The 22,712-nt window shown below is 47.2% G+C and overlaps 1 protein-coding gene across 6 annotated transcripts; it reads right to left on the reverse strand.

Annotated features, from left to right (window-relative positions):
- Window positions 1-4,953: 4,953 nt before the first annotated feature.
- TRA2B (transformer 2 beta homolog) lies at window positions 4,954-21,002 on the reverse strand. 6 transcript variants are annotated; one of them, XM_051781806.1, is made up of 9 exons: window positions 20,855-21,002; window positions 14,409-14,542; window positions 11,017-11,179; window positions 10,568-10,756; window positions 9,626-9,741; window positions 8,762-8,845; window positions 6,367-6,429; window positions 5,853-5,926; window positions 4,954-5,349 (listed from the first exon to the last, which is right to left on the reverse strand). In XM_051781806.1, the coding sequence occupies exons 1-9, from the start codon at window positions 20,888-20,890 to the stop codon at window positions 5,339-5,341; spliced, it is 870 nt and encodes a 289-aa protein (XP_051637766.1). In that variant the 5' UTR covers window positions 20,891-21,002; the 3' UTR covers window positions 4,954-5,338. The 6 variants fall into 6 exon arrangements, with proteins under 6 accessions (XP_051637766.1, XP_051637767.1, XP_051637771.1 ...); XM_051781807.1 differs by having other exon boundaries at window positions 14,409-15,082; window positions 20,855-20,988; XM_051781811.1 differs by having other exon boundaries at window positions 14,409-14,597; window positions 20,855-20,923.
- Between the last annotated feature and the right edge of the window lie 1,710 nt (window positions 21,003-22,712).

The following is a 22,712-nucleotide window of genomic DNA, read 5'->3' on the forward strand; positions in this document are numbered from 1 at the left end:
CAGGAATCAAGGAAAAAAAATAAATAAGAAATAAATTCTAATATATATATATAAAAAATAAAATGTAATAAATTAATAAATAGAAGATATCATTAAATATTAATTTTTTAAAAAGTAAATAAATGCTCTTTTTAGGAAAAGCAGAGTGTGCAAACCTTCCCAACCCAGATTCGACCGGGCATCGCTGTGTGTGAGCCCATTGTCCGAAAGGCTCCAGGAGACACCAAACCAGTGCCAGACACTGGAGCACCGAGCTGGGCACGCAGCTCCTGCAGCCTCTAGGGTGTGTGGCTCTGCTGGAGGGTGTCCTCAGGTGACCAGGAGCTGCTGTCACCACCTGCCAGCAGGTTAAATGACATTTTCCTCTCTCCTTTTTAGAACAAAAGCCAAATCCCTATGGAAGCACATCCGAGCTGTGATCGGAGACTGGAGTGAGGTGCACGATAACACTGGCTGGGGGGGTGACAAGTGGCCTCGTGTCCCAGGGACAGTCATCCCTTGCTGGGGCGGGGGGGTGAAGGGCAGCAACCTGAATTCCCTGGATTTTAAGGCAATTAAAGGACAATTAAACCATCCCTCTGCCACTCTTCCCCTGGCACAGGGAGATGGATGGAGTAGGAATAGCGGTGACGGGAGCTCGATGCCATGCCTACAGCAAAAATAGATGTGGTTGGGCTGTGATGATGCAAAGCCAGAAGAATCCTTCTCCTCCGATTTCCCCGGCTTTGCTTTCAGGCGGCTCCTGCCTGGCTGTCATTTGTCACCGGCGCCAGGGGCTCCCCCAGCCCCAGCACATTTTTGGGGTGATTTTAGGCTGAAATGGGTCATTAATGTCCTTTTCAAAGATCTGACCCTCTGTCAGGTCATTCCTTCCTCCTCAGGGATGAGCTATCGACAGGAACGGGGCAGGGAGCTGCCGGTTCATCGCGTGAGGTCACTGCCACTGGGAAGCAGCAGGAGAAATACGAGGCTTCAGGATTAATTAGTGCCCACGGGATCCAATACCTACTTATGACTCCTCACTCCAGCTTCTGGAGCTGGATGTATCAGAGGAGTCTCCTGCAGGCACCGGCATGAGCTCATCCCCCCTGCCCCCGAGTTTTGGCTGTGCAGAAAGAGCTCAACAACCTTCCCCAGAGGTTTTCCCAAACCTACGGAGCTGGTGCTCTCTTCCCCAGAGTTTTGGGGGATCGCTCTTGCTCTGATTGTGATGCTCAAGGGGAGTTCGTGCTTCGGGGAGGAAGATTTCAGAGCACTGCTACAAAATAGTTCGAGAGGCAGTAAATGGTCCTAAAAGCAGTGCAGGATCCAGCAGGAAAGGGAAAGGCATCTTCTGAGGGCAGCCCTGCAGGAGAGATCATTCCTCTCTAGAAAGGGACGCTGGCATGGAACGAGTCTGGAATGTGGCAGCGAGACCGATAAAATGGGCAGAAAAACACAAGAGGTTGAAGGAGGATTTGTTTAGTCTGGAGAAGGGCAGGATAACCTGGTCCCTGTGAAGGGCTGCCTTGAAAAAAGAGAAACTAGGAAAAAAACGGAGTGTTTGGTTGATTGAACATGGGAAGAGAAGGAGGTGCCGTTCCTCGGCTGGAGGTTGGACGAACATCTGGGACTCCCACATCCACCCCGGGGCTGCCCCGAGGGGTTCCTGAGTCTCCTCCAAGCTCTGGCTGGCCCACAGCTCCATTTTATCCCAAGCCTTTGGAAAGCCTGTCTCAGAGCAAGCAGGTTGGGATCCGTGAGGTTTCATCTCCCTTTTCTGGTGGACTGGTCTTACTGGGATGCACACTCAGGGCATTGGTTGGGCTCCTTTGATTTTGGGGAGGTCCTGGCTGGGGCACCTGTGTTGGATCCCTCCATGGATCCCACATCCACAGAGGATGTTGGGAACAGGACAGAGTGGGGAGGGAGGATCCTGCCTGGAGCCAGCAGGAAGGATGGTGGCTCCAGAAGTTACCCCAGAAGGCTGTGGTTATCCAGCAGGAAAAGCTCAGTGACCTGGCTCAGGAGGAACCCGCCTCAGCTCTCTGATCTATTTTCCCTGAATCCTTAAGGATATTTTTCACTCATTCATCACACAGAGAATCTCAGGAAAGCTTCATCCCACCCATGTCCTGTCAGGATTGGGAACAAGGTGGGATACAGCTGCTCATTGCTCCATGGGGCTGCAGAGACTACACAGGACAGGAAACGCCTAAAACAACTCCCAATAAACCCTGTCCTAAAAATTAACCCTTTTCCTTTCCAAAAGGGCTTGGTTTGTTTTCCCAAGTGTGTTCCATGACACGGAGTGGGAGCAGAGCGTGCTGCCGGGGGGGCTCCTACCCGTCCTTCACCACCCTGGGCAAGGCACGAGGCAGATCCCAAATTCCCACTAATCTGGTGTGGATGAACTGTCTGGAATGTGTGTTTTGGCTTTTGGAAACCTCGCAGCTGCTGCAGAGGTGAGGGAAGAGCATCAAGGACTGGGCTGGGACCAGCCCACTTCGGCAGGTGGGGTTATCCCTCAGGAACAGCGGAGCTGGGAAAACAATTCACAATTTGGCTGGAAAACACATCCATGATTTTCAAGCCCTTTGGGAATCGTTTTACTCACCCTTTGCTGGGACACGAGTGAAAATCTTCCAGCTACTCACTGGATTTTGGAAGCTTCCAGGTCTGTAACAGTCGGGAATGCCGAGGTGGAGGCACTGCCGTGGCTGGGTCATTAAATTAAGGACTGGGACTGTGTTAATTACACCTGCACAGGGGCCGAGTGTGAGCGAGACAGAACTATGGGAATGATGGACCAGGAGCTCCTTCCCAACAGGCTTCCCAACAGTTGTGCTGACTCACTCAAGGGGACCTGCAAGGTATAGATGTGTGGGACTGAGGTGGTGGAGCGAAGGCCAGAGATGGATACCTAGGAATGCCCTGTGGAGCTGGACTCTTTGTATCCGAGCAGGAAAATTAAAGGATCAGCTTCTCGCAGCTCCAAAGCAGCTCTGGTGGGATGGGAGCATTTGCCTTGCGTGTGATAGATTTGCTGGAGCCAAAACATGAGCTGCAAAATAAATCCCCTGAACCCAAATGGAGGAGCTGCAAGGAAAAATGGGATTTTTAGACCCACAACTGCCCTGGTGCTCCGCAGCTCCCTCGAGCTGCACGATCCTGACAGGGATCCTCGTGTCCAGGGAAAGTGAGGAGGTGCCACAGGGCTGCACAGGGACAGGAGCATCTCCCGTGCTGGGAGAGGCCTAAACTGCTCCAGAGGAAATTCCACCTGCACATGTGGAGAAAGACCAGTGGCACAAACATCTCCTGGTTTCCTTTTTCCCCTCCACGTGCTCCAAAGGTTTGTATTTGTCCTGCTCCTGACGGGAAAGCGGGTCAGGAAAGGGCACAGCCTGTCACATCCAGCCAGCAGATGCTGCTCTGGCAGAGGACTCCTCCCTGCCCCGGGGAGATCCAGGCTGGGGGTCAGGATTCACTTACCCCCTTCCCCACGGATAATTCCTGCCTGGCTCCTGGCGGAGCCCCAGCCGTGGTTTCCAGCTCATCACATACCACAGCAGCCTGTCAGCCGCGTCACGGGGCAACACTACACCCAGGAGCGGCTGAGCGGGGCTCACCCTGCACACGGAGCCCTCGGAATGATTCAGCAGCAGGAAGCACTGCACGAAAGGCTCTGCTGTGGCAGGGCTGCAGCAGCTGCTTCCCAAAGCCCAGGAACAGCTTTAACGCGGATTTTGGGGCGCACCTCAGCACTGCCTCCCATGGACACGACCACGAGTTCTTCTGGCTTGTCTGCATCCGGATCCAAGCCTTCCCTGGCCTTTATGACAAGGACACTGAGGGGCTGGAGTGTGCCCAGAGAAGGGGCTGGAGCAGCAGGAGGGGCTGAGGGAGCTGGGGGGGCTCAGGGGGGACCTTCTCATTCTCCCCAACTCCCTGGCAGGAGGGGGGAGCTGGGGGGGGTCGAGCTCTGCTCCCAGGGAACAAGGGACAGGACAAGGGGAAACGGCCTCAGGTTGTGCCAGGGGAAGGTCAGGTTGGACATCAGGAGGAATTTCTTCCTGGAAAGGGCTGTCAAGTATTGGCACAGCTGCCCAGGGCACTGGTGGAGTCCCCATCCCTGGAGGGATTTAAGCCATATGGCACTTGGGGACATGGGTCAGTGTGGCCTTGGCAGTGCTGGGGATGGCTGGACTCGATGGTCTTAGAGAGCTTTTCCAACATAAATGATTCCATGATCCATAGAGCACCATGGCCTGCAATGCTCACATTGAGCAGGGATCTGGCATCCGGATTTGGGACACTCTCAGCACAGGAACCATGTGACACATTCCAAGGAATGTGTCAACAGGAGCAACAACTCAGTCCTGGATGGGCCGTTATTGCTTAGACAGTTAAAAATAATCACTGCCCTGATCCCATTGTCCACTCAGGACAAGTAAAGACAGGGAATTTTTTACAAATACCTGGATAATTTGTAAATCCCTGACACCTGGTGTGCTGTTGTTGGTCACCTCCTCTCCAGGCAGCTGCAGCAGGCAGGGCCTATTCCTTCAGTCCCCTGCTCCACGTGATTTATCAAACTCCTCGTGAGAGCAAACAGGAAAAGGATTTTCTACCCTACATCCACAGGGAGCATCATTTTTGAGTCCAGAAATGACTATAGTGTTATTTCTAGACAATAACCCCACATTCTCATGATGAACCAGTGTGGAAAGCTCCTCCAACACAAGATTAAAAAGTAATTAGCTCACAGATCCAACTGCACAGATTCCCAAGTGAGGGATTCAGAGCTGATTTCAGAAGTGAGAAATGGACTTGAGAAGCACTTTAACTACAATTTTTTCCGTGGGACACCAAAGGACTGGCTGATCCTGAAAGGAATGGACAGCACCTGCCCTGGGATTACCTGAAGGATTTTGTTTTCTTGGCAAAAATAAGTAGGAAAAGAAAAAACCAAACTTGTTTTTGTTTTACTTGTCACTTTCGGAAAGCATTTTACACAGGTTTGGATCTTGGGAGTAACTTGGAATCAGTAGAAAAAACTAACTGCACGGTTTTTGTCTTTACAATAGAAACCCTTCAGGAGTCAAAATGGAGACTAAAAAAATACATGCAAAACATACTCCTTTCAAAACACAAGTGAAAACAAAGCACCAACTACACAAATACGCAGGATGAAACAGCACTGAACACCACAGAAGTCGTCCTCATAAAAGGTGTCAAAGTCACCTAATTCACTAGGCACTGTCACTTGGTTAAACAGAGGAGACAATAAAAAAATATTGTCCACAAACTTGCAATTTCAACTCAAAGGCTGTAGCTAGAAATTCCGTGTCATGCTTTAATAGCGACCTGGAAGAGAAAACAAACACAGTAAAACACACTGTCAGACTTCAAGGATTGAGAGATTTGGAACTAAAGCTCACTGCCCCCCTTCAAACCTGCATCAAATTCCAGAGCCTCATGTCCTGGAGGTAACCAAACTCCTGCTTTAAGAGAGTTCTGGAGGAAGGGACAGGACCTCAGCTTCAAAACAAGTACTGTTATCTTGTTTATTTTCTCCAAACTAAATATCTGCTCTGTGCTCAAGGTTGCCTGTTGCTCAGTTCCTTCAAAAGGAACTGTGGTTCAATAAAGAAACCACGCTGAAGTCAATCCTTATGGACACAAAAGCTCAAAAGACCTTCAGGGAAAGGGGAAATTTGCTTTTGAGATGTGAACTCTGAGATTAGGCCAGGCCAGTTTGGACAGGGCTTGGAGTCTATGGAAGGTGTCCCTGCCCATGGCAGGGGGAACAAGATGAGCTTTAGGGTCCCTTCCAACCCAACCCACTGCAGGATTCCATGGGTACTTACGAGGTGAGTAGGATCGGGATCTGGACCGGGATCTGTAGCCCCCTCGGCTGTAGTATGGGGACGGTGACCTCCTCCTGGGACAGGGGGGACACAAACAATCCCTTTGTTAAACCCAGCTTTATGTGGATACCTCTAACCCCACCCTGGGCTTGGGAATGCACTTGGGAAAACTAATGAGCACAGGAAGAGCTGATCAACATTTCCAGTGGGTAACACAGTGAAGATGTGGATTTTCTAATACCAGGTCTAATATTATTTTTTACTCTTACAACAAATACAACCTCTTGCACTCACAATTTGCCCACATGTCACTTTAGTTTCAAGTCAGATGCATCCTAAACAAGAAGGGCAAGACAAATAAATCCACCTTAGCTTTTAATCTGAATTATTTGTCCAAGATGAAGATTTATTTGACTTGCAGTCGCTGCTACAGCCAACCCACCCCAAACCCCTCCAATCCAGGCACTCCCAAGTTTTGTGTTTCCTTGCCCAGTTCCACTAATCCAGTAAATACCTGTAAAACTGATCCCTGTCCTGAACAGCTCTCCAGCCTCCTCCTCCACCGCCGCCTCCTCCTCTGTGAAAACAAAAGCAGAACGACTTTTAAGAATTTAAAAAATAAACAAGAAGTTCATTGTACAAGCAAAAAACATCATCAAGGGTAAGAAAATGATGTCAAGACAAGAAAACATTGGTTCCTACACTGGATGATGCTGAATTACTTCGCTGTGTTCATTTTTACCCATTTAAGGCAGGCCCTTTGAGTTAATAATTTGTTTTAAAGTAGCAAGATCAACTCACTACCCTGAGGACAAATGTTGATTCCAAGGTGGAGGCAGGAAAAAACCCCACACTCCAATATTTTCACACTTCAGTCACATTTAAACAACAGCTGAGGTAGAACAGAAACAACTTATTATTGCATTTAATATTAAGTGGTTGGACTAGTACCTCCTCAGACTTAGATCAGCAAAGCGTTACCAGAAGGAGACTAAATCAACTTTAAAGTCTTCTCCAGTTGTGGTTTGGTGACTGGTTTTAAGGTTAGTCTTTAGCTTACAGATACTTTTCCAGGCAAAATTAAGCCTCCCATGGAAATGAGGAGAAGTTAAAGTTTTAACAGGACAATTCCCATCTGACACTGTATTTCCCTTAAGGCTTTATTTTCACAGAGGGCAGGGAAGGCAAAGGAATTGTTAGTAATTCAATTTTTAGGGTGGGGTATGCTATGCTTCACTGCATCTTCAACAATTCCAAGCCTCCCTTCCTCAGGGAAGCACTCACGACACCCCAACACTTCTCTCTCTCTCACTCTCCCTCACACAGCCAGGACGAGAGAGTAGCAGATCCTGATATTTTTAAAGCAGCCACACATGAGGCGTTTGTGGCTCCATATTCCTGGAATCATGGAATGGTTTGGGCTGGAAGGGACCTTAAAGGCCACTTTGCTCCACCCCCTGCCATGGGCAGGGACACCTTCCTCAGAGCAGGTCACTGTCCCGGGCTGCAGCTCCTGACCCAGTGACGGTTTCTGGTGACACCTCACAAACACCTGACCACTGGTCAGGAATGAAAAGGAACCCCTTCAGCACTGCACATCTGGGCTCCTGCCACATCTAACCAAGGAATAAATGACACCTGAAGAGCACACAAGCAACAGATCTCAAGGACAACCAGCACACCCCGACTGACCCTTCCTGAGACAATGAGGAAATCTGAGCTCGGAAGAAGTGCAAGACAGATGGTGCAAAACTCTCACCAACCACTGCAGAGCCATATCTTTGGCTGTCCTTAGGTGTCTTTATTCTGATATTCACATCAGAATGCCATACAAAACCAAGAGAAGTGGGAGAAGCAAGCTGGAAGCACCATTTAACAGCCTGTGTAGCACCAGACTATGCTGTACATCCTTCCTGTGCCCCAAGACCCTCGTGAGCTGCTCCAGTACTTTGGTTAATTACTTTTAGCACATAGAGTGACGTGAAGTTTTAACTATCCCAAGCAAGCTCCTGCACCTCGTGCTCCAAAACAAACTAGATGATTGATCCAAGAGCCTTCTACCACATCTGAAAGCTACACACCAGTGGTGGCAAAGAATCCAGCTATTTCCATGAATACATGGCTGTCATCAGGGAACAATCCTAAATCCACCTATTGCAGAGGCATTAAAGCTTTGCAAACCACTGGGAAGCACTACTACACAATTCTGCAATTACAGGAATGCTTGCTGATTGCAGGCAGAAAAAATAAACTCCTGAATTTGTGTCCAGCTTAAGAGCGTCCCAGAAATTGTGAGGATTCCACAGGGAACATTCTGGAAAATGCAGAGGACAAACTTCTCCATCACTAGCACCAATTACACCCCAAACTTGTTTACACATATATCCAACCTGAAGAGGTATGTTAAAAAAGCTTTTTAAATGCAAATGTCCAGTAGAGAACAGGTCTGTTACAATCCCCAACTCCTTATTTTTGGCAACATTTGAGGTACCATAATTATCAGTGGGAGATACTGGGGAGCACTGCAATTTCTTTTTGTGTACTACACTGTGCTCAATATCTAAGCTGGCACTGTAATCCCAACTCAAATATCAGATCTGCACCATCTCAGTGCTAACAGATGAACCAACCAAAGATTCTTCTAAAATCAGAGTACAGAAAACACACTTAATGCAGACCCAGAAGACATTATGGACTAAATCACAGCATGAGTTAAACACTACAAAGTATTTCTCAGTGTGACCGACGTGATTTGTCATTTTGGTGACGATTTCACAGGAAGGTTCCAGAATGACAGTGAGTGCAAAACTCTTCTGTCATACTTATGTAGGATGAACTGCCTGATGCCTGTGCAGGTAGCTGAGAAAGTAGAAGTTTCCAAAGCAGTGGAATCCCCCAGAGCCCCTCACCTGTATGACCTGCTGTAATAGTCCCTGTCGTCGTACCCTCGGTCGTACCCTCTGTCATAGTAATCTCGTCGTCGGGAGCTGCCACTGAGGAGGGAGAGAGGGTTGTATTTTATCAGATATTAAACATTCACATGGTTTGCAGTCAGCTAAGTTCATATTATTTAAACTGGGTTATGTTATTACCTCCCACCGTCACAGCTGAAAAGACCAATGTAGGTAGGAACAGAACTACTTAAACTACTTAAAATTGCTTTTTAAACGCTTGAACTTTCAGCCAGGTCCTTTCCTCTCTGGCCTGCAACCTCTTCACCTTTTGGTATCACAGGCACAGGAGGAATTCCATTCTGTGACTGCTCTTCATTCACTCTGAACTCTGAGCAAACGCCTTTTGAATGAACTTTCTGATTACAAAAATAACCTGCAGTCTCAACACTACATCAGCATAACCACCAGTGAGCTGAAAGTCTTGGGAAATCAACTGGGGAATGACTTGGGAAAACAGTTTACACTCTTGGAAACTGGAAGTCAAAAGTGTACTGTGTGGACAGGGCGAACTGCTAATCCCAAATATTAATGGAGCCACACAGCTGCTCCACCAGCATTTGCTCATTCACTCTTGAAAACCTGAGCTTACAAAGCTTAAAATAATTTAGAAATTAAAAAAAAAAACAACATGTACTGTAGACTTTTTGAATCTAAAGAGCTGGAAAGAGATGCAGTAGTGATGGCTGAGGCAAAAGGCTGATAAACCAAAAAAAGACCACTCAGAACCAGGTGTCTTAAAGGGGAAACAGAACAATTCCTATAAAACACAAGGCAATTAATCCTGGTTTGCAAAAAAAAATCCCCACACAGGTCACTTACTAAGTGGGTCTTCCCATGTAGATTCCAGGGGTAGGCGTGTGAGGTCTTTTTGTTATGGAGAAGTCTACCCGGATCCTTCTTCCATCCAGCTCCATTCCATTGGCACGTTCCTTTGCCTAAGGAATGATAAAATACCATCAGCTGTGGGCATGAACTTTGGTACCAACACAGATTTCTAACCATTGCTCTAAGTGTTAAAGTTAAGTCCTAAAAAGACTCAGTTTGGAGCCAGGTCTGACTCACACTTTCTGTATAACACTGAACATAAGCCATAAGACCATCTGGACTTAAACATCAGTAACCCCTGAAAATGTAATTTAAAAGCCATTAAAAGCCTGAAAGGAACATAATTTAACAAGTGTTGCAGTGCCTCTTAATAAGATTAAGAGGAATCTTTGAACATGCTGATGTAGGGAGATGCAACTACTCCAGTACACAAGAAGCAGCAAATAATTCAGCAGTTAACAAAGAGCACTGTTATGCTGATTTAAGTGTTTTCTCTCCTCCAATACACCCCTAAAAATAACCATAACCACGAATATAATGATATCAGAGTCATAAGTAAATCTGAATTGAAGAACTCAAAACAATTTTGGTTTGGGTTTTTTTCTGCCAAGTAGCAGGACCCACATCCAAAGCATCCACGTGGAAGCCTTCATGCCAGATGTGGAACAGAAGACACTGGAGAGTTTCAGGAGTGGGATTTATGCAGAATATAAGCCTGGTTCCAGCCCATAAGCACACAGCTCTGCAAGGCTGGCACCGGTGTAGCATTCTACACTGGGTGAGTACAGAATTCCCTGTTCATTCTGTAGCACTCACAAGCCCAAATTCCATGATTCTAAGATGCCAAGCATTTTTCAGGCCCTGAGCTTGCCCAGGTGACAGAATAAACACCTGTGCAAGTGAGAGCCCACAAACATTCCCCAGCCCCCAACCTACTTCCTTGGCATCCTCCACGTTCTCGAAGTACACGAAGGCGAACCCCCTGGACCGCCGGGACTGCTGATCGTACACGATGGAAACATCGGCAATGGGCCCGTACTTGGAGAACACTTCTCTCAGATCCCTTTCTGTGGTGTAGAGGCTCAGCCCAAACACCCCGAGACAACAGTTTGGGTCAGGATTTGCCTAAAGGGAGGGACAGAGAGAGATCAGAATGAAACAGGTTGTATTTGCAGTGCAGGTTGTGACTGTCAGGGTTTCAAGATAAAACAAAGATGGGGCTGAGATCTGGGCTGGGCTAATGGAGACACCGTCACATCAAAGCCAGAGGAACACAAGCCTCCTTTCACAGAAACCCTTTGTGTTCTCGGGGTACAGCACAAACCAGCAGGCTGGGGGACTGCAGGCTGTGCCCAGCACTGGGAGCCGCTCCTGAGCACACATACCCTGTTTCCAATGTGACGCCTCCGAGTCGACATGGGGGAGTGGCTGTGGCTGTGCCGGCGCCGATAGTCCCGACTGTACGACCTGCTCCTGGATCTCCTGTGGGAGCGGGACCGGGAGCGGGACCGCGTGTAGTGTCTGCGGGAACTCCTCCTCGATCTAGATCTGAGGGGACAAAGGTACAGTGTTGGCTTGGTTTGGGGGTTTTAACCCTCCAAAAATACATCAGAGTCACAAACAGCTCATTTTCCAAAGTCCTGCAGCCCCACACGCTTCACTTATAATCAATTTAGTCACTACTCACAAGGACTGTTAAATATTCACTGTTAAGATTCCTGCAGGAGCCTCTCCTTGATTTTACTCAGCTTTTAACTTCCTTTAACAAGGCTCTCTTGGTTTGACACAGTATTGCTTAGAATATTCAGAGTTTAGTTAAAAACAGGTGGGGTGGCTGTCTTTTAACACTTATCAGATAAAGGGAACAGGAGTATGGTTTAACATTAGGCCTGCACCACTGCAGAGGGGGCACTGAAAAATAAATACACCTTTAAAGTCTGGCAAACAGCCCTGAAACAGAGCTCAACACAATCTGCAGGAATTAAGCTGCAGTAGCTCCTTTACCTGCTGGTATTTCAGCAGTTATTTAACACTAGTTGTTCATCTATGTTGACATGTTCACACTCCAAGTGTCTTTAGACAAAGGTGCAACTGCTCACTGATTTTTTCCCCTCCCCAGGAATGTTTTCTCACAGCATAAGCTCTGTGGACATGAGGTTCTGGAACACTTCCATTCCTTCTCCCAGACCCTCAGCCCTCCCAAAACAGCCAATCCTAGGGGAAAAGCTAGGCAGGCACTTCCACTGGGATACTCTGCCTGCCCCTGCCCTGTGATGGCTGCACTGAATAACCTGCATTCCACACCACTCCCAAGAAAAATCCCTGCAAGGCTAAGAAGTGCAGCTAACAGTTTAACAGTCAATGGATCTAAGTCAGAAATTGTTGATTTTTAGGTTCTTGTGTCTTAGATGTCCTTCCTCCAGTTCCACAGCACCACCACACAGGCACAAATGAAGCTCTGAACCTGAACTGGTTTCTACTCCTGAGCATTTAACAGCTTCTTCACAGCCAGGATTTCTCCCCACTTGTCACCAGACAGCCAAACTGCAGGATAGATCTCCTGAAAAAACACCTCCAACCTCACCAGCAGTGAGCCAGATAAGCTCAACTTGAAATATATATCCATGCCCAGGAGAAATTACTACAGCATATCCCATTACAGCACTTCTAACTATGTATTTAGAACGAAAATATTATTTTTGGCAACAGAAAGTTTACCAAAAAAGAAAAAAAAGAGAACTTCCCTGAAGCTAGGAAGACAGTAAAAAAAAAAAAAAAAAGAGACTGAAATATTAATAATAATAAATGAAGTTGCACACATGCACACAGCCACGTTTCAGCCAGATACAGGAAAAAAAATAATTAAGGTAAACACAGAGTTGATATTCCAGGTACCACAACGGTCCAGCCAAAGATAACAAGCTGCACGCTTCAATAAAAGCAGATTTTAAAATCAGATAGATCCACACCCCAACTGATAAAAACACCAGGACACAGGTTGGTTCCCAAATCAAAGTTTAATTTACCAAGCTGGTAACTCAAAAATACATTTGCAACAGAAACTACCAAGAAATATGAAAGTTCTCACAGGGTTATTTCTCTGGGGAGAGCCAGATTTAAATGATGTGCCCCTGACCACATCCCAAGGTGTGACAGCACTGAAGAGAGATTAAGATACAACGTTTCTAAATATGTGCCTTGACACAATTCCACCCAAACCTGCTAAAGAACACTAACCCTGCTCTACAATTCCAGTATTTCCAGCCATAGGCATCTTCAAGACAGCTGTTAAATGCTCAGGAAGCCATAGTAGTCATAAACTGCTACTTTTGGTCATCAGAAATTATAAAGTCAGTTGCCAGGGTATTAAAGACTGATTTCTTGTAAAAGTAAATGATTTGCAAGGTCTCTTGTGAATTCTAGATCTTGTATTTGCTTCTCCAGAATTTTATACAATTTGTGATTGCACTCTTACTCAGTATGATGGTTATTCTGCAAGTGGGAAACATGGGTATGGAATCCCTGGGGTCATGGATTAAGGGGCAGAAGGACATGCTGGTTGGAATCCTGACTTTATTATAAAATCAGAAGGTTCCCCAGGCATGTTTTGCAGCCTCCACCCCCCGAGGTTTTCAAACCCCAGCTGGACAAAGGCCTGAGAGCACAGTCTAGCCCAGAGCTGACTCTGCCTTGGGCAGGATCTGGGACTAGACCCTTCCTGATCTGCCCTATCCCTCTCTCACTGCTGGCACTTCCAGAGGTCCCTCCAATCCCATCCTCTCCTACGGTGCTACTCCACCAAGTGTTTATTAATTTAATTTGACACATTTGTTCCTGCACTCCAGGGACTGCCAAGTGCATGATTTCACGTTTGTGACTGTGCCTGAATTGGACAATAAACCTCGTTCTTCTGCTGTCAAAACCTCCCAGTCATTTTCCTTCTCACAAAAGCCTTTCACTTTGATCTTGCAAGATCTAACACAGTATTTGTGATTGCTAATAGCACAGAATCTCCCAGTGTCACCATCCTTCCCCCAGGCTTTGGCAATTCCCTGCTTGTTCACATAAAAAAAGTAAGTTGTGAACAGCTCAAGTGGAACCCCCTCTGCTAAACCCCACTTTATTTAACCTGAATGCCTACAAATGAGTAAAAAAAACCATCAACACCTTCATTTCTGCAGTCAGCACTCAACCATCAGCTCTTTTAGGAGGAACTCTGCACCCCGCTGAGTGCAAGGAGAGGTGATACAGTGCAAAAGGCACGTTCACAGGGCGTGTTTGTGCTGCTATGTAACAAATACAATGAGCAGGTTACTTTCTTGCAACTCTCTTCGGGAGTTTGGAAAGCTTTCTAATAGTTAAAGCTCCCTAGCCTGTTAATTTTCAAGTTAAAGTATTTAAAAGGTCAGACTGTTATCTCTGCAACTGTTTTTCATTGCCCACTCCAGGAACACCATGAGAAAACGTAATGTGACCTAAACTGGGCAATTCTAAAAAGTTCCTACCACTCCCTGCTCAGAAACAACTCAATATTCCAAGAGGCACTTCCAAAGTGGGTCAGAAGGGATACAAACCTACAGAGCTGACTACCTCCTGTGTAGCTGACTCTTGGAAAAAGCTGCAAAAATACCAATCCTGAGACCACTGACGCCCCTCTGCATTCCACGGCCACAGATCCCTGGTAACTGTGGGAGCAGAACCGGTTGAGTTGGACGTCACCTTGGATGTAACCACCTGAGTTGTGAAGAGGAGGAAGAGGTAAAAGAAGCCAACTCACCTGGATTCAGACCTGGATCTAGATTTTGACCTGGAGCGCCTGGAATCCTCCTTAGAGCGAGATCTTGCAGGGGTGTGTCTCCCCGACTTGCCAGACCCATGAGCACTTCCGCTTCTGGAAGCAGAGCGGGATTCCTGCACGCAGATATTGAAAGCCTAATTTGGACACAATTCCTCGTTTACCTACGGGCTGCAAACAAGCTCCAGTGAAATCAATGGAAATATTCATTGCTACGTGTCCGGGCAGTTGGATTAGCACTGCCTAGATTGTTAAGGAGGTTTTTTTTTTTTTCCCTGGTAGACACTTCTTTACCCTGCATGTACTTTTGCTATTAAACAGATAATGCATGCATGTTTAGCAAAATATACAGGGACACATAAACAGACTAGTAATTACTTAGCGTAGTGCTTTCAGATTCCAGATTACTTCTTATCTTAACTTCATTTTTATTCCTTTTCTTCATTCTTCCGTTTCAAATTCTGACTTCTTTCATCTTCCCCACTTCACACAAATTGCTCAATATTCTACAAGTGGGACTTCTGGTCTGATAATTAGCATGCATTCACTTTCTTTTTTTTCAAATTTCAGCTTCACTTATTCCTGAGCTTCAAATAATTCTCATTTATAAAACTTGTCAAATGGCGACTTCCGCATTTTCCTTCTTCAACATTAACCTTAATAGAAAAAGAACAGGATGAAGAATATTTAAGAACTCCAGGATAAAATCTAGTGCCAAAACTGAAACTAGAAAAAAAAATGTGCTGTGGACTTTTACTATAAATGCAGTTTAAGGATTGAATCTACCAAAGCCCTACGATTTTATCAACAGGTTCAGTCAACTCAGTTTAACTTAACACTAAGCAACTGAATTTGCTATTTATGCCTGTATTTAATATAGCAAGTGCAACTGGATCAGCTGAGTACCTCCTAAGGAATTGTAGCACCAGGAAACTCAAAACAGTTTGCACTATCAGCCACATACTGAGACAAACTCCACAAGAAGTGAGTGCAGGAAGGTCCTGCTGCGGCCACTGCCCGAAGTGCTTCGAAAGCACAGCGTGGTTGGGCCTTCAGTGAGCTACAACTGCCTGAACTCGGGGCCATCCTGCACCTGAGGGGAAGGTTTGTGAGCACACACACCCCCGGCTGCCTGCACACTGGGGTCACACACCCGGGGGGGTCACACACCCGAGGGGTCACACACCCGAGGGGGGTCACACACCCGGGGGGGGTCACACACCCGGGGGGGGGTCACACACCCGGGGGGGGGGTCACACACCCGGGGGGGGTCACACACCCGGGGGGGGGTCACACACCCGTGGTTACACAATGGGGGGTTACACACCCGTGGTTACACAATGGGGGGTTACACACCCGTGGTTACACACCCGGGGGTCACACACCCGTGGTTACACACTGGGGGGGTCACACACCCGGGGGGGTTACACACGTGGGGTCACACACCCGGGGTTTGTGCTTCCATGGGAATCAGCGTTTTCCACCACCCAAAAACGCCCCACATTCCAACAGTGCTCTGGAACCACACCCCACCTGCTCTGTTATCTACTGGTAATCTTCTTTGGTACTGAGATAACCTAATTAGCAGTTTCAACTTATATATTTTTATCTTTAGATCAGTGTAATGCTTAGCTTCAGTCACATGCCTTGAGCACTGGAACACACTAGGAGGTATTCTTAATTTCAAGGTATTGGAGAAAATTTAAAATTCAGCAAAAATTCTACTTCTTCCTAAAAAATAATTCTAGATTTAGAGTAAATTGTGATGAAGAATGATCATTAATGACACCACAGTATCAGATTTTTGTCAAAAATCCCTTGTTTTAGCTGTGCAACACCTCAAACTTGAACACTAATTAAACAGGAATCATTCAAAAATTCATTTGCTAACTCAAAATTAATCAGGCTTAAACCACTTCCATACAACTTAACCCAAATTTTAGCTCCTTACAATTCCCAACCATACAATATGGGGGGAGGGGGGAGTGACTTAGAGGATAGATTTTCAATTAATTCCAAGAGCAACAGAAATTACCCAAAGTTGTCAAGGCCATACTCTTTGTTGAAATTTTTAAGGTTTTGTTCTAAACTACAGCTGCCCCATATACTGACCTGCAAAGGGCAAGGCAAACACTGAGAAGTAATTAAAGTTACAATTTGCAGATTTAACCTGAATTCATTACTACCTTCAAAAGGAAACAGTCCACAGAGATGAGTTCTGAGTTAATGTATTAATTTAGCCACAAGAAGCCATAACTCCTAAAAAGTTAGACAAAGCAAGATTCAAGAAGAGTTAAAACCCAAAACTAAGCAGTTCTTCCTGTGAGGAAAAATACTTCAATTCACAAAAGGTAATCTGGGCAAGACAGAAGGAGCCATGTCCAAATACAGGGGCACTGAGGTTGGAAAGGACAGGAGAAATGCAGGATGAGAGGGAAGCAGGGAGCAGTTTGCCCAGAAATACACCCCAAGCCCTTTGCAGAACTTTTAGAAGTCAAAAGCTTTGAAGAATCAGGAGAGAATTGGTGAATCTTCATTTATTTGGTAGGTTTTCCAGGCAATATTTGCTGTATTATGTTAACATTGATGTGGTATCTGGACAGGGCAGCAGAAACTTGGGAAGAAAAATCCTTAGGACAACTATCTCTCAAATCAGAAAACTGAACTGCTGGTTTATTTTCATCCAGCTCCTTTGGACTTCACAGCATTTCCCAGTTTTTAAACATCTACATTTGGTTTCTAGATTATCCCCAATCCACCACATTTTACAGGATTATGCCACTTCTTTATTCCAGCCTCGAAGGAATTCATTGCACCTCACCTGCTCCGGACATCACTAGGACCAGTAAAACCCCCCAAAATTTCCCAAGTCGTCACCCTTCCCACCTCCAAACCCCAGGAAATCCTCCCTACCCAAAATTCCATGAACCAGGAGTGTGCAGCACTCCAAACTTAGTTTACACCCCGTTACCCCTGAGGGTTCACACCAGTCACTCCCACAGCTCACTAAAATTGGCGTTTCTCCTATCTGGTTTTGTTGTCCTTTATATTTTATTTTCCTACTTTTTGCTCTTTCCCTCTGTGAACTTTAAGTTATTTAAAAATGCCAAATTGTCTCCTGTGATGCCATCTGAAAGAGGGAAGAAAGATCCTTCTTTATCCTGCCTATATTCCAGCACTGCTGGTCAGCAGATTGAGACTGGTGCCACTACTAAATGATCTTTTCTTTTTTTCTAGCCTCAAGTCTGTCCAGTGTGAATTTAAAATCCCACCAAATCCCTTGATCTTTACCAACAGTTCTTCCCCTTCCTCAGGCATTACTGGAATTCAGGTGGAAGCCCTGAAGTTTAGGCTTGTGGTTTCCAAGTGATTCTTTCCAGACTTTAGGCACATTAAAACCAAAGTGTGATACTGCAGGGATGGTATTTTGAGCAGCTCTAAGGACATTCATAAAGAATGTTACAGTGCTCCAGGAGCAGGATAATTTGGGGGGCAGGAGGTAGGAAAGGTTTCCATGGGCAGAAGCAGCTGGAAGGCCTGTGATGGCCATGAGTTCTTTGCACTTCTCAGATCCAGTTTTTCCTCACAGGGATGCAAGGTACAGATTTCAGTCAATAATATAAGATAGAGAAATAAAAGTATTAGGGTTTTTATAATCAAAGATTCCTACAAACTTATGTATTTCCACTTTCCTAGAGAAAGGTGCAGCCTCACATGTCACATCAGATCTGCAGCCCATTTCTCCAAGGTGTGTCTGTGCTGACTTCACATTCCTCAACCTCTCCACTATGGAATTTAGCAACTGAGCCAACAAAAAAACAACAGCTTTTGCCTCTCTTGCAAAATCAGGGTAGAGCTTCCTCCCACCACCTGTGCTGACCCTGGGGGCTCCTTCAGTGCCCCAGGCTGGCAGGGAATTAACCCAGCAGCAAACCCCAAATAATTTTCTGACAGCTTTGGGTACTGAACCAGCCCCCCAAGAGGTCAGATCAAGTGCCAGCTGGTGAAGGAGGAACACAGGGAATGATCCATCCATCCTTTTGGAGGCATGGAGCTATCAGCTTGTCTCTAACTTTCTCAAACTGCCTCCCCAGACCTCCCTCTTCCACAATTTAGTAATAAAAGTCACCGTTTTTTAAAATATATGATTTAAATACCTTTTAAGTTATCTGTAAATCGAGCATTTACACCATGCAAGTCACTCTGACAAAAAAAAATACATACAAATAAAGCCCTGACTCCTACTGAAGTTTCTGATCACAAATCAACCCATCACTATCAGAATTAACTAATTCATAAGATGAGACTCTATGTTTCCATTTAACTTGACTTTTCCCAACCCCTCCAAGCCTGAATCCCATGAAACTCCGTGAGAACAATTTCAATTAAAAACAAAACAAACTTGGAAAACCCTGGCATTGCAGCACAGTGACAGTATTTGAAGCACATTCCAGTATTTGAAGTATTGGTGGCATTTAATAATTTACTTTCTTCAGTCAAAAAGTTTCCCACTATGGAGCATAAGCTGTAAAAGAGACTTTAAGTGGGGTTTTTTTTCCTTCTTTCATGTTTTTCTTTATAAAACTCACATAGAAGCCAATTTAAGTTTGTGTTGCTGCTGAAATACCAAATCCCCTTAGTGGCAAAAGCACCTGGAATTTCTCCTTCATCCCCATGAGGACTCAATCCAGTCAGCCTGCAAACCAATGCAGCTGGAAATGGGATAAAAAAAGATCCAGCTGATTGAATCCCCAGATCTGACTGATTGCAGGAATACTACTGCAAGGGAGAGAGCAGGAACACATTTTCAGTAGCACAATTCCTGGCCTGAAACAGCTTTACAGACACTTGTAAAGTCCCATCCCAGATTATTTACCCAAACACTGACTCTACTCTGCAGAGGCTTCAGCTGGGAAAAGCAGAAAAGCCACTGACTCAGTAAAATAAAAGCCTTAAATATGCAAAAAAAATTCCTAAATAACAGTGGCAATAGCATTAGGAAAGCCAATCCCTGCTCCAGTCTGGAACAGCAGGCCTGGAGGTCGTTGGTTTTAGCTTTACAAACATGTCCACTGCATACAATTCATCTATTTAAAAATCACAAAAGTTCAGACAAAACTCATTTTCAGCCTCGGCAAAAACTGCCTGCACAGGGTTTATGTATTTTTGTTTTAAATAAAAATATAGAAAAGCAGCAAGAGAGCAGTTCCTGCCCCAAAACCCTGCACAATGATGTTTCACAAAGACTTCGCTACAGAAGTTTTAACATTTCCGCTCATTCTGACCAAAAACACAATGCAGGTTATCCTGGTAAACTTTTTTAAGATTAAACTGGTTTCCAGTCCGACTTGCACAACAATTAAAAAAGCAACTTTAAAAAACCCTGACACCCAAATACCCACCTTGAGCAAATAAAACACACCAGTGACACGAACACATCAAAGAAGAACACTGGGGGTAGCACAACTCTGTTCCCCAATCCCTGTCTTTCACCATTCATTCCCATTTTTAACTTCCTGGAGACCAAATTTTTCCAACCTCACCTGCCTTGAAGTAGAAACACTCCTGCATCACACCTTATTATACTGAATTAGTATGAAAAAGCCATATTCTAAGGAATCCTAAGTGCTCAGGATTACTACATTCTTTAATATTTTTTGTCGCCTCCAGTTTAGAATTTAACTCATCACCTCCACAGCTCCCTCCGATGCTGCAGTGAGTAAAGAAGTTAGAATTATGCTGAAAAAATCCCCCAAACAAAGTACTGACCCCAATTCAAAGGAAAACAAGGCTGATCCACTAAATAAAAAGCAACTAACTGTTAAAGAGGTCATCCGTACTGCAAATGTGCATCACAAACCTGAGGCTTAGCAACTCGTCTACTTCGGTATTAGTACAAAACCCATCCAGACAGTGAGATCTTAAGAGTAACTGTGAGGTTTGAAAGAATATCTGCTGCAGGTTTCACAAAGCGAGGGGGTTGCCTTCGACTATTACGTTTAAATAAGAGCCCGAGCCACCCGGATGTGAGGCAGGAGCAGAGCTGTTGTTACAGGCGACAGGCAGCAAAAGGCAGATAACTCAGAAAGTAGCTCCAAGAGCGGGCTGGAAGGCGACTCCGGAGAGAGGAGCGCAGGATTGCCGCTGCTCAGGGGCGGGACGGAAGGCGAGGGGCCCCTCAGGGCCCGGGGCCGCCATTTTGTCCCTCCCGGGCGCGCGGTCCCGGCCCAAGATGGCGCCGGGCGCCTCACGCGGGGCGCGCGGGGAGCGGCCCCCCCAGCACCGCCGCCGCCTCGCCCGCCCGCCAGCGGGATACGGGGGACACGGGGAGGGGGGGACGCGGGGGCGGCCATGCCGCCTGGAGGAAAGGGGTTAAAAGGGAAGGGATGGGGCCCGGCCGCGCAGCGCGCTCGGGCTCCGCGTATTACCCGCTCGCCGTAGTTCTGCTCCCCGCTGTCGCTCATCGTCCCGTCCCGCCGCTCACGTTCCCGTTCCCGTTCCCGTTCCCACTCCCTCTCCCGCCGCCGCCGCCCCGACCGGACCGTCCGCGGCCACAACTCCGCCCGCACGGGAAGTGACGCGCACGCTGGGCCGCGCACGCGCCCGACGGCACACAGGACACGCCCGCTACTGAGACCGCGCCCCTGAGAAGACCACGCCCCTGAGCTTTGGCCACACTCCCGTGACTGGCAGGCCGCGCCCCCCCGGTCTGAGACCCCGCCCCCGCGCTGCCTCCTCGGGGAAAAGCCACGCCCACGTATTGGGTTGCGACCACGCCCCCTACGAGGCCACGCCCCCATGCCGCTGACCTTGCGGTTAAGCCCCGCCCCCTCCGCCCTCAGGTGAGGCCTCCTCGCCCGTGAGGCGAAGGCCACGCCCCCGAGTGCTCACCTGGGGGTGAAGGCCACGCCCTCAATGAACCCCCGCCCTCGATGAGGCCCCGCCCCCGGTGAAAGCCCCGCCCTCCGCTCCTCAGGGGGAGCTCTGACTGTGTCCCCTCGCCCTCCGTAGGCTGTGGAAACCCCTTAAAAACCTGATTACAAAGGGCTTTTTTTGAGTTTTAAGGCGGCGGTTCAGCGCAGGTGGGGAGAGGGGAGCGGGATGTTTCTAACGCGCCCGCTCGAGGGCAGCAGAGCATCGCCGAGCTGGCGTTTTCCCTCGGCCCTTGGAGTTCTGCATAAAACGCGTCCAGCGAGGAGAGGCACAAACACCTTTTCTCCGTCACGGCTGTTTTCTGTCACAAACAGCGCCGTAAGGCACAGTGAGGCACCATCACCCTCAAAGGATGTGCAGGGATTAACCCTGGACACCCACACAGAGACGACTGCCAGGATTTAATAAAGCACACACCTCCGGTTTAACCAAAACACCGACTTACTCTGTGCTTCAAACCACAACACTGCGCGAGGCTTGGAGTCTGGAGGCAGGAGACATCCCACCTGCTCGGCTCGTCCCGGGGAATCCCAGGATGGTTTGGGTTGGAAGGGACATTAAAGCTCATCTCATTCTACCCCCTGCCATGGGCAGGGACACCTTCCACTATCCCAGGTTGCTCCAAACCCTGTCCAGGCCTGGACTAGGCCTGACCTATCTTGGAGTTCTCATCTGTTTCCATCAGCTTTGACACTCATGAGAAGACACAACCCCGAGGCTGCTTGGCTGCCTTCCCTCTCCCTCCCAGCCCCAAGAACACGAAGGTGAATTTACCAGATAAAACACGAAGGTGAAAGTATTTTTGCAGCTTTTGCTGGTTTAACCCCATGTGGGGTTTTTAATACCATAGGGGGTTTTTTTATGTCACTTTTCAAGAGTTTCATCTCAGTGCTTTACAGCATTACAGGGTGTTACAGCACAGTTAGTGACACACTGATCCAGAGCCAGAAGGGACTCACTAGGATTATCTCCTGGTGGATGTGGTCCACCTCCTGGCTCTGCACAGCCCCAACAATCCCACCCTATCCCTCAGAGAATCATTCAAACCCTCCTGGAGTTCTGGCAGCCTTGGGGCTGTGCCCACTGCCCTGGGGAGCCTGGTCAGTGCCCAACCACCCTCTGGGGGAAGAACCTTTGCCTGAGATCCAACCTGAGCCTGCCCTGACACAGCTCCAGCCCTTCCCTGGGTCCTGTCCCTGGCCACAGGGGGCAGAGATTGGTGCTGCCCCTTCTGAGGAAGCTGCAGACCCCGGTGAGGTCTGACCTCAGCCTCCTCTTCTCCAGCTGAACAGACCAGGTGGCCTCAGCCTTTCCTTTTGTTGCAGGAAGTTTAATGGCCATTTGTGTTCCAGC

This window comes from Manacus candei, unplaced genomic scaffold, assembly GCF_025592945.1.
Source record: "Manacus candei isolate 608988 ecotype Guabito, Panama unplaced genomic scaffold, ASM2559294v1 h1tg000015l, whole genome shotgun sequence".
In the NCBI taxonomy this organism is placed as follows: Eukaryota; Metazoa; Chordata; class Aves; order Passeriformes; family Pipridae; genus Manacus; species Manacus candei.